Raw genomic sequence first — 13,064 nt, forward strand, 5'->3', positions numbered from 1 at the left:
CCATGTGTGGCGAGAATTGAGCACGGATTTGTCTGCCAGACGTCCGTCCGCTGTCTCTTTTAGACGCACCTAATGACTTTTTTAACTGCACGATTGTTTCGCATCCTTAATAACTTTTAAAAGTGCTTTTCTTTTTAAGGAAATAACTGCTGAAACATGGAAAAAATGTTGCGATCATGTAATAAAAGTCGAAAATGACTACAGGAAGTCAGATCATGCAATTGATTCCTTTATAGAAAAATTTGTTATTGAGGTCGGGTCTGATTCTAGCAGCGAGTCTAGTCAGTCAGAGTCAGAATACGATTCAGATTTCTTAATGACTGAAGAATATTTAGATCCCGATTTTGAGTATAATGTTGAGAACGAGTCAAATTCCTTGATGACTGAAGAATATTTAGATCCCGATTTCAACTATGCTGAATAGAACATATTTGGTACGTTAAATAATTTTATTTGTAAAATTATCTATATAAATTCTTACTTATAACTCTTGCGTTACTTATTGACTTTACGCTATTCATTTTATCCAAATCGAGTCAGCCATTTAAGCGTAAAAACCGAATAAGTATCCAAACATCAAACTTCACACTTATTAAAGTTGTCGGAATAAAACAAAAATCATCTGCCAATTTCCATTGTCCCCACTATACAAATTGTTGCTATATAAAATTCAAAACAAGCGCCCTCTTGACAATACTCCCAAAGTTCTGGTTTACCTATACAAAAAAATATATTTGAGATCCTTACAATAAGCTCTTTCATTTGTTATGTAACATGATATAGTTTGAAAATTTTTATTTTTTTATTTTTTCATTTATCCCCTAAAAGTGGCCCCCATGTTTAAAATTCATTTGTTTACGTTACATATCCGTATTTGGGTCACAAACTTACATATGTGTACCAAATTTCAACTTGATTGGTCCAGTAGTTCCGGAGAAAATCGCCTGTGACAGACGGACAGACAGACGCACGAGTGGTCCTATAAGGGTTCCGTATTTTCCTTTTGAGGTACGGAACCCTAAAAATTAAAAAAAAATAAACAGAATAGATTAAAGTCAGTGTGAAGTAGGTTAATAATCTAGATTAATTCAACAACTATTTCGATGTAAAGCGAATTAATCTAAGCAGCCAACGCCTAGTTTTTACACGCAAGCCACACGGCATGTGTTCTCCTGAATGTTTAATCCAATTAGGGTCGTATCATGAGGGAAAATCAGAACCTATCCGCATCCAATGTGAAGACTGCCTAATAAGGGCTGATGGGCTGATTTAAACGGCGAGCGAACTCTCATGTGAGTTTCTTTACATTGCGGGTTTTGATCGGTCGGTTGAATTGGATATAACCCATTGTCAGCAATGTAACTAAAGTCGCATGCGAGTTCGCGCGCCGTCTAAATCAGGCCTAGACGATGCGAAAACTCGCATGCGAGTTTCATACCGTTGCGGGATTTGATTGGTCGATTGAATTGGACGTAATCAACAGTCCGCAATGTAACTAAAGTCGCATGCGAGTTCGCGCGCCGTCTAAATCAGGCCTAGAAGATGCGAGAACTCGCATGCGAGTTTCATACCGTTGCGGGTTTTGGTTGGTCGATTCAATTGGACGTAATCAACAGTCTGCAATGTAACTAAAGTCGCATGCGAGTTCGCGCGCCGTCTAAATCAGCCCTAACCTAAGTGATAGCTCATTACAAGCTATGCAATGTTCAGTCACCTGCAATAATATGTTACTCTTCGAAGGCCGCAAAAATATGTGACGCACTCTATGGCTCTACAAATAAGATCGTGACAGATATTTTTGCAGCCTTCGTTGTGTAACATATTATTGCAGGTGACTGTGCTATTTAATCGATCCTTAGCCAATACACGAATAGACCTAGGCCTAGCGGAAGCCTGCTAGTATTTATGATCTAGGGCGTCTATACACGTCCTAAGCTCACAGTAGTTGCGCGCGCGCCGCCGTCTCAGCACGGCGGCGCTCTGAAACAGTTTACTGTGAAAGAAAGAAATATTCAATATGTTTGGTAAGAATTAATGCAATAATCACACAAATGTAGTACGTTCTTTCCTTCGTATTTACTCGGAAGTTACGCCTTTTTTTTATTGGGAAGAAAATCCGTTATGGATACCTCCGCACCGCAGAGACAGCGCGGAGGTTATGTCGGACTTTCACCGACTAAAAACCTCCCAGTTGTCCTCCTCGGCGCATTTTGGACGGCTCTGGGATCTCCAATGAACGCGCCAGTGCCGTCCTAGCGCTATGCCCCTTTGTGGGTCTCCGACCCCGAGAACCCTTTTTAGTCGCCTTTTACGACAGGCAGGGGATACCGTAGCCGTATTCTTACGCCCGGGCTACAGGGCGCCGGAAGTTGCGCCTAGATCCGATCTCCGTCATCCGATTTCTTTCCATCATTCAACTTGTGCGGTGCGTAACTTACCATAGAAATAGTTCTACGGCTATTACGGACCATATTTTCACGGGTTCGGATCGGATTCGGATCGGACGTAGTGCGAAACCGCTCTCATGCTACTTCAGCCAACCTCTACTTTTAGGGTTCCGTAACTCAAAAGGAAAATACGGAACTTATAGGATCACTCGTGCGTCTGTCTGTCTGTCCGTCTGTAACAGCCTATTTTCTCGGAAACTACTGGACCAATTAAGTTGAAATTTGGTACACATATGTAAATTAGTGACCCAGAGATGGACATGTTTTTTTATAATTTTAAAATACATAGGTTCGAAGTTATTTAAGAAAATAGACAAAAAATTACCATCCCACCCTTTATTTCCGAAACTAAACTACTGGGTCTAAAATTTTGAAAAAAATACACAAAATAGTTATTTACTTATAGATGACAGGAAAATCTAGAAGAAATGTGCAGTCAAGCGTGAGTCTGACTTAATGGACGGAACCTTTGGAACGCGAGTCCGACTCGCACTTGGCCAGTTTTTTGTTATTTAAGGCGCTAGAGCCCTTCAAAAATGGCCAAAATGGCCTAATTGACTATGCCGCAGCGAGAGGCACGCCTCGTATTCAAAACTGATATCAATTTGCCAAAAAAGCAAAACGGTCCGACATAATTTCATAATTATTTAGATTTCCAAATTTGGTTACGATTGGTTAAGTTTTGGAGGAGGAAACAGTCGAGTACGAAACCTCGTTTTTTGAGTTTTTTTGCGCAGGATTTTTCGCCCAAGCTGCAGTTGTCCCTATCGCACTAATGGGGTTGGAAACTGTCAAACGTTTGCATAGATGGCGCCATCATAGCTTGCCCCTTTTTGTATGAGATTTGGCTTAAAGGGCTGGCATCCAGGGTATTAATAAAACAAAAAAAAATACACAATTAGGGATTGACAGGGCAAGCTATGATGGCGCCATCTGCTAAAAACTTCCACCGGCCAACCCCATTTTAGGGGCAGAGTCAAGTTTCTAAATACGTGAGGTCTACAGCTCACGGAGTCACTAGTATTATATTTATTACTCAGGGGGCAAAATGAAGCGTGTCGTTCAGACCAAGGGCATTTTCATAATAAAATCATGTCTTCTACAGTCGCCATCAGATACATCGGAGCAGCTAAGGCGCTCACAAATATCTGAACACGCCTCTATTGTCAGGGCGTTAGAGTGCGTGTTCAGATATTGTGAACACCTTGGCCGCTCCGATATATCTGATGGCGTCTATACAAATGTCGCGTGACGACAAAGGATTTGGGCTAAGCCTGTATTTGTACTCGTAAGTAGTGCAAATGGTTCTGTAATGCAAATAAGCTAAATAGTAGGCACGAAATAAAACAATGAAATAATTTTAAAAAGCCTTATGGGTCATCCATTAATTACATCACACGTTTAGGGGGAGGGAGGGGGTCAAGAAAATGTGACATATTGTGACATGGGGGAGGGGGGAGACACAAACTTTGTGACGTTACTTTAACTTCATCAGTAACCGAAAATTTATTTAAATTATTTTTTTCGCTGTACACTTAAATAACAAGTTTTTAAAACGATAATCGTTTATATTCATTTAATTTTCTTTCCTATGCAGTTTTGGGTTATAAAATTACTAATATTTATATCGCCCAAAATATTTTGATAAAATATTAATAATACTTAGGTACTTACATAATTCGATTTGGCGATTTCGTAGATAAAAATGTGACGTCACACTAGGGGGGAGGGGTTTGCCAAATATGACCAAGTGTGACAAGGAGTGGGGGAGGGGTCAAAAAACCTAGAAATTCGTGTGACGTAATTAATGGATGACCCCTATATTATACCTATTAGTTGTTATTGTAACATTTAAAAAAAAATCTGTTCAATTTGTGTTTCGAAGGATCGATAACTGTTTTGATAAAAATAGGAAAATAACTATTAAAAAAACATAACCAAATAGGAAAACAAAATCTTACAAACTTTTCACAATTTTTACAAAAGAAAATAAAAATGATTGTTTTTTTTTGTCAAGTAGGTAAATAATTTAGGTAGGTGATTAATTTTTGAAATGTGATTCGATTAGGTAAAAGCAAAACATATAAGTAGATATGGTGGTGTGTTTAATTCATTCTAACAAGCTACTTTTCTGAGTAGCAACGGATTTTCACATAAAGTTTTTCATCGTCATATTTCGTATTCTCTTTTAGGTAGCAGTTTTTCATGTAGCATTTTGCTCCGATAGCATTTTTTCCCAATCGAAAGCAACAAACACACATACATGTCATACATTCGACGACCGGTCTGGCCTAGTCGGTAGTGACCCTGCCTATGAAACCGATGGTCCCGGGTTCGAATCCTGGTAAGGGCATTTATTTGTATGATGATACAGATATTTGTTCCTGGGTCATGGTTGTTTTCTATGTATTTAAGTACATATTTATATATTATATATATCGTTGTCTGAGTACCCACAACACAAGCCTTCTTGAGCTTACCGTGGGGCTTAGTCAATTTGTGTAAAAATGTCCTATAATATTTATTTATTTTATGTACGTATCTTTCCAGATATGGTGTGCGGGCGATGCTGCAGCATTTCTGACAGTTGAACGTGAATAAACAAAATGGCGGAAGCAGAGGGGGGAGCGAGTGAGCAGGATGATGTCTCATTCTTGCGTACGGTAAGTTTACAATTTTAATTTTTCATCATCATATCAGCCTTTTATCGCCCACTACTGAGCATAGGCCTCTCTTCGAGGAGCATTCCATGAAATTGTCTACGTTTGTCCCGTACAAACGCGAATTCTCTGAAGATTTGTCTATGAAAAATGGTCAAAAATAATCGCCTGCTTTAAATGCCCAATAAAGTCGCAACCAAATAAAATGCGTTTGTACGGGACAGCCAGTGGAATACTCCTCGAGTACGCCACTTATCCCGGCCCTGAGCCAATCTCATCCAGAAGTGACCCGCAATTTTCCTAATGTCGTCCACCTAACGAGACAACGGAGGCCAGGCACTCCTTTCGTCAGAAAGCGGCCACCATTCCGTTACCCACCTGCCATCACCCTGCCTGGCAACATGTCCTGCCCAGATGGGTATAGAATGTTTCAGCCTAGCCTAGACGAACTCTATTCGTCAAAGATTATAATTATAAAGAACAATGAACTCTTGACAACGGATCTGTTGTCAGCTCCTATATATAACCGGCTGGGGTTTGGCAGCAACACTGACATTTGGTTAAGAATGCTGCCACATAGCGTCAGGAAATGTCAACTAACTATAGACTTATACGAGCCAGAGCTCTGATACCCTAATACCAGAGATATACAGGGTGGAAAGATAAGTCGGGCCCTGGAGGGAAACTACCTTAAATCCTTAAGCTGGCTCATTTTACTTAAAGGAGACATTCCTTTATTTTTTTAAAAGAAATAAAACTGCATTCAAAGATTTTCAAAAACTCGCTTGCCTCGCCCGGGACTCGAACCGTTTAAAAATTCCAAAAAATAAAAACTCGCAATTTTATTACACTAGTCGATACAGTTAATGTTAATGATAACATTTCTCCAAGAAACATTAGGTCTTACACTCGTATGTCGTAGAAAATATCCATAAAATCTAATATTTAGTACTTAAGATTTTTTTAGACAAGCCAAATTGAAGAAAAAAATAATAATACTGTGAATGCAGTTTTGTTTCTTTTAAAAAATAAAGGAATGTCTCCTTTAAGTAAAATGAGCCAGCTTAAGGATTTAAGGTAGTTTCCCTCCAGGGCCCGACTTATCTTTCCACCCTGTATATAACTCCGTATAAGATAAATAAAGTCTAAGAAAAAAACGTGCCCCGGAAATCAAGAAAAAGTCATTCTCGAATAGATGGCGCACACATCTTTGGCCTATTCTCGGCTAGATGGCGTTGGCGTTTCATATTTAACAATTTTAACACAGATATCAGGGAATGAACATGGGTAAAAATGATATAAAAATAATAAAATCATTTATCCATATATACACATTTTTTTTTGATAATTGTGTACGTGTTTATTTTGAGTTTTAGTCGTGTGTCGATAGATGGCAGTAATTTTACGGTGACTACAAAATTTACTATGACGGGACCCGTCTATACTATCTATTCTCTTTGCTAATACTAAAGCCCCATTTAGACGCACCTAAGCCCCGCACATACATACTTAAATAGGTACATTGCATTGCAGACTAATAAAAAGCTTGTGAATTAATTTGGTCAAGTGTATTTTGACATTATTTTGACGACCTTTCTGGCGTAGTGGGTCTGGTAGTGACCCTGCCTATGAAGCCGATGGTACCGGGTTCGAATCCCATTAAAGGCATTTATTTGTGTGATGACATAGATATTTGTTCCTGAGTCACGGATGTTTTCTATGTATTTAAGTATTTATACATTATATATACTTAGTTGTCTGGGTACCCACAACACAAGCCTTCATGAGCTTACCGTGGGGCTTAGTCAATTCGTGTAAAAAAAGTCTAATAAATATTTATTAATATTTAATTTAAGTTAATATTTAAGAGCCAACAGGAGTGGTCATTTCTCCATACAAACGTACTCCTCGTTTTCCTCCGTGGTTTTTGAAGCAATGATTTTTTCAACACAGATTAATATTGTCAATATCTGGGTCGGACCGTTTTGCTTTTTTTTAAATTATTGTTTTTTAAGGCGCTAGAGCCCTTCAAAAATGGCCAAAATGGCCTAATTGACTATGCCGCAATGAGAGGCGTGGCATTCAAAACTGGCATCAATTAGCCAAAAAAGCAAAACGGTCCGACACAGATAATTTCATAATCATTTAGATTTCCAAATTTGGTTACGATTGGTTAAGTTTTGGAGGAGGAAACAGAGGAGTACGAAACCTCGATTTTTGAGATTTTTACGCAGGATTTTTCGCCTTGTCCTTATCGCACTACTTTTAGGTGCCGCTTCCGTTAGCGAGACGGGTATATTTACCTAAAATATTTAAAACTCAGCTCCTGTTTCGTCTTAACTGTAACATTTACCACACTTTATTAACCACTTGAATAAAACTTTCAATAAAACAAGCACTCCCTTTGAAAATAACCACTATTCGATCAATTCATTCTAAACCTTACTTTGTACTGATTAAGGTTTATTTTCAAAGGGAGGCAAAGTTCAAGGCTTCTCTTATTTGCAAGGCACACAAAAAGCAACTTGAGATTGAGCGCAATTTTATTTCACTTCAAAAGATGATTTTCTTCTATTCATAGGGTTGGCACCTTTATAGTTTTTCTTAACACAGATTATGATTGTCATCATTTTTCTATTCCTTCTAAATTTATAACACATTAATAAAACTACGCCAAGATCATTAGCAGGCAATAAAAGTCGCAACCAGAAAATTGAACTGAATTGTTCTCGCCCAGAGACCAATAAAAAGCTCTCCTGTTCCATTCTAATTTGAATCTCTATTTTGATAAATTAAAATTGCATTTGATTTGGCAAGTTTTGATGTGTGGGCGGCTAGACTAGGACTAGCTAACTTTTAGGAATAGAAGAATATTTTGACTTCACTAACTATGTAATTTTAAAGCAAGCAATATTTTAATACATTTTTGTAATGAAGTCTCGTAAACTTAATAAATAATTACTTACAGATTAAAACCTCCCTAACTTTGTCAATGTTATTCAATTATATTAATAGGAAAGGGATTCTATTTTAACGCCCAGGCTTAGCATTATTCAGCAAAAGTGATATAAAAAGTCATCAGTGCCAACCCTGCCGGTCTCCAATTACCGGTCCCATTCAGTTAGTGCCCGCTTTCATTTTGCCCTTTATCCACAATAGCGAGCGCCAACCCTATTAAAACGATAGAGTTATAAGCGAGGATTTCATTAGATTAACGTTTTTTCACCGCACCAGCTCGTAAAAGCTTTCTTTATTCATCAATAACTGATGAGAAAGTTGCATTTTGTCCACAAGAGTGACAAAATAATTTGATGCAAATTTTGCGTTGTTTCCCCATGTTGGCTGGTTGGTAGTATTGAATTTTAAGTGATGTTTTGTAGGGCTTCGTAGTCAACTAGAAACCCTTATAGTTTCGCTATGTCTGTCTGTCTCTCTGTCCGAAGCTTTGCTCCGTGATCGTTAGTGCTAAAAAGCTGCAATTTGGCATGGATACATAAATCATGCATTGCGACAGAACGGTAAAATAAAAAGTATAATAAAATATTTAGGGTACCTTCATACAAAAAGTTTTATTTTTATTATTTTTTAGGGTTCCGTACCCAAAGGGTTAAACGGGACCCTATTACTAAGACTTCGCTGTCCGTCTGTCCGTCCGTCCGTCCGTCCGTCCGTCTGTCTGTCACCAGGCTGTATCTCACGAACCGTGATAGCTAGACAGTTGAAATTTTCACAGATGATGTATTTCTGTTGCCGCTATAACAACAAATACTAAAAACAGAATAAAATAAAGATTTAAATGGGGCTCCCATACAACAAACGTGATTTTTGACCAAAGTTAAGCAACGTCGGGAGTGGTCAGTACTTGGATGGGTGACCGTTTTTTTTTTGTTTTTTTTTTTTCATTATGGTACGGAACCCTTCGTGCGCGAGTCCGACTCGCACTTGCCCGGTTTTTTGTTTTGTCCCAATAGTGTGGGGTATCGTTGGATAATAGGTCTTTTCTACAAATAAGGGTCTCCTGAAACCTTGTTTGTCACCGATGTGGTATAAAAAAATATATTTTTTTTCTTCGCTAAAAACTCGTTTTTTTACAGGAAGACATGGTGTGCCTGTCTTGCACGGCCACCGGCGAGCGAGTGTGCCTGGCGGCCGAGGGTTTCGGCAACCGGCACTGTTTCCTCGAGAACATCGCTGACAAGAACATACCGCCTGATCTGTCGCAGTGTGTGTTCGTCATTGAACAGGTATGTGTGCCTGTCGTGCACGGCCACCGGCGAGCGAGTGTGCCTGGCGGCCGAGGGTTCCGGCAACCGGCACTGTTTCCTCGAGAACATCGCTGATAAGAACATACCGCCTGACTTGTCGCAGTGTGTGTTCGTCATTGAACAGGTATGTGTGCCTGTCGTGCACGGCCACCGGCGAGCGAGTGTGCCTGGCGGCCGAGGGTTTTGGCAACCGGCACTGTTTCCTCGAGAACATCGCTGATAAGAACATACCGCCTAATCTGTCGTAGTGCGTGTTCGTCATTGAACAGGTATGTGTGTCTGTCGTGCACGGCCACCGGCGAGCGAGTGTGCCTGGCGGCCGAGGGTTTCGGCAACCGGCACTGTTTCCTCGAGAACATCGCTGACAAGAACATACCGCCTGACTTGTCGCAGTGTGTGTTCGTCATTGAACAGGTATGTGTGCCTGTCGTGCACGGCCACCGGCGAGCGAGTGTGCCTGGCGGCCGAGGGTTTCGGCAACCGGCACTGTTTCCTCGAGAACATCGCTGACAAGAACATACCGCCTGATCTGTCGCAGTGCGTGTTCGTCATTGAACAGGTATGTGTATGTGTGCCTGTCGTGCACGGCCACCGGCGAGCGAGTGTGCCTGGCGGCCGAGGGTTTCGGCAACCGGCACTGTTTCCTAGCCACTCAACCGTCCGGCCCGCGAGACTGTTATCCTGTCAACCGTCCGGGTTTTTATAGCGACGCACGCCCCGCGCAGCGCATTCACAACTTTCTACAAAAATTATAACTACACTGCCATCTAATTTTTTTTAGAGCTAACTATTTAGTTAGGCTACGTTGTCGCATCAAGAGAATTAGTAAATAATGCCGAAATATTCCGTTAGATGGCTCTGAAATCAATTCTTTCTTCCACCCCTTTGGATAGTAAGGTTCCCGCGGACGGATAAGAGCATATTTTTTCCGGATACTATGCTATCGTCGGACGGTCAAGTGGCTAGAGAACATCGCTGACAAGAACATACCGCCTGACTTGTCGCAGTGTGTGTTCGTCATTGAACAGGTATGTAAAGGGACCCACAGATTCCCAGTTCGCCGGACGATACCAGCCTGCCAGTTGTTCGGAGCAGTCACCTTTTGCGTTTAACTTGCCATCGGATATATCAGACCGGCCAAGGCTCAAAAATATCTGAACAAGCACTTTAACATCTTGACAATAGAGGCTATGTTCAGATATTTGTGAGCGCCTTGGCCGCTCCGATTTATCTGATGGTGACTGTACCATAAACATAAACAGTGAACGTTTTTACGATGAAAAACGGTTTGCTGCAACTCACATTTATTCAGTTGTGTTTTTTTTAATAATTATTACTATTATTATTTTTTAATTCCAGGCGTTATCAGTCCGAGCCCTACAGGAGTTGGTAACCGCTGCCGGATCGGAAACCGTAAGTGTACCCTCTTTTCCCACCCTGTATGTACATTCACAATTATATAAAAACCTGTGAAATAACTTTGTTCTGCTCAAGTACTGTCCTTTAAATAATTTTCAATAAACTAATTTGTCTTTTGTTAAATTGTTTAACCTTAAAAGATTTTAAATAGCAAATCTGTGGTATTGTTCAGCACATTTATTATATACAGGGTGAAATTTTATACGGTGCATAATTTTTAATTGTTTTGGACATTATTAAGAAAAGCTTCTTACACAAATCAATGCATCCACTCTTCCAGTTTAGATTCCTTAGACGACAATATAAAAAAATCATAAATACGAAACTTAAATAACATGCAAATTCATATTTGTATGCAGGGCAAAATTTTATAATGTACATATATTTAGATAGATAAATAGATAAACCATTTATTCGCTTGCCCGGCTTGCCACAATACACACATATACAAAAAAAATAGAAACAATAACAATACCAAAATAAAAATAAAATAAAGAACAAGAAGCATCAATAAGAGGTATGTTGGCTGTGTGCGTTGCAGCAAAACAAAAGGGTTCTGGCTCAGTAATACGCTCCACTCTTTCGGGTAAAGCACTGATAATTCCGCTTGAACCCAGATCACGAACAGATTATCGATGTACAAAAAATCAGAACTTAGAATAATAGGATCTATATCTGAATCCCTAAAGTCTTTTTTCCTATCTTTGCATTTCCTAATATTGTTTGTCATAATGATCAGTTGTCCTAACACTAAAAATCCTAATTTTGGTTTACCTAATTATTTATTACTTATCCTAATGTCGTAGTTCTAACCCTAACCTAACCTACTTTTGTTGCAGCAAGTTCTAAAACCTAACCATTTTTCAGAACCTTATATTATGGAAAATAATCGTTATGACTATTGATTGTTAAGGCATGTGCCCATTAGGACAAACCAGTTAGGGCAAGTGACTTTAGGACAAACGTTGTTAGGGATTCAGAATGACACCCGAACAATAGCATCTGTAGCTCTGATAAGATTCCCGCTTTTAGATAAGCTGTTTATTGGCAATGAATATTTTAAGTTTTATTGAAAACTCTCAACACATGACACTCAGCAGTATGTTTCTAACTAAGATAAAATATTTGATTCTCTTTTATCATAATTACTTGTTTTTTCATTTGTGCACCGTAGAACATGTCACCCTGTATCTATTATTGTGTTTAACCTCCTGTGAATAATAATATTTTACGTATCGCCACCGTTTCGGTTGCAGGGCAAAGAAAACTTAGTGAGTACACCATTCGGTAAACTGCATGCCAAAAATTCAAAATCTTCAATTGGATTCTTGTAGAGTTCTACTTTTCATCAATATTCAATTCTACGACATTTTATTAATGTACAAAACATTTTTAAAAATTAATCATTAAAGGATTTGGATGAATCTTCATTGTCATTGCTATATGTAATACCGATTTGCACGAGAATGACCCCAATACTATGATATGTACAGTCGCCATCAGATATATCGGAACGGCCAAGGTGCTCAGAAATATCTGAACACGCCTCTATTGTCAAGGTGTTAGAGTGCATGGTCAGATATTTGTGAGCACCTCGGCAGCTCTTATATATCTGATGGCGACTGTACTCTGTAGTAGAACTCACCACTTCCAAAGATACTTTGATTGAGTAAGATGTGTAAAATCTAAGACAATCTCGTGTTTCAAAATTGACAGGTAAACGAGATGGCGCTGTACAGCTCCATACATTTTGCGGTAACTCTGATCATAGAGAAAAAAATACATAGATTGCTCACACCATACATCAGTTTTGGCACCAAAAAGACTATTATTTTCATGGTCGACATCTAGCATCGAGTAGCGGAATTATCAGTCAGTACTGCTACTTATCAATAGATGTAGCACCGACCGAAAAGTCTAATGCTCAACAACATAAGACTTTCCGGTCGGTGCTACATATCTACATAAGTATATTTTCAAGTAGCAGTAGTTCCGCTACTCGATGCTAGATGTCGACTATGAAAATAATAGTATTTTTGGTACCAAAACTGATGTACTTATGGAGTGAGCACTCTTGTCTTACTATATTTCATTCTGCTCTGATTGTCAAAAGTTGACGTTTGACAATACAGTGACCGCAAAACATATGGCGCCGACAGCGTCATCTGATGTTTTGAAAGTCAAACTAAGGGGCACGTTTTTTTCTTAGACGTTACCTCTCTATTACCATCAATTTTCTTTGCTACTTTATAACTAAGGCTGCTTTAACTGTC

General features: G+C 39.2%; 1 protein-coding gene across 1 annotated transcript in view; it reads left to right on the forward strand.

The window, feature by feature from the left end:
• LOC134675917 (ryanodine receptor) overlaps positions 1-13,064 on the forward strand; it is a 196,179-nt gene that overhangs the window by 25,846 nt on the left and 157,269 nt on the right. Inside the window, exons 2-5 of the mRNA XM_063534261.1 lie at positions 4,998-5,110; positions 9,202-9,351; positions 10,732-10,785; positions 12,048-12,062. Coding sequence (XP_063390331.1) covers positions 5,054-5,110; positions 9,202-9,351; positions 10,732-10,785; positions 12,048-12,062 — 276 coding nt within the window. The 5' untranslated portion in view covers positions 4,998-5,053. The remainder of the gene's footprint in view (positions 1-4,997; positions 5,111-9,201; positions 9,352-10,731; positions 10,786-12,047; positions 12,063-13,064) is intronic.

The sequence above is a fragment of the Cydia fagiglandana genome, chromosome 23 (assembly GCF_963556715.1).
Source record: "Cydia fagiglandana chromosome 23, ilCydFagi1.1, whole genome shotgun sequence".
Lineage (NCBI taxonomy): Eukaryota > Metazoa > Arthropoda > Insecta > Lepidoptera > Tortricidae > Cydia > Cydia fagiglandana.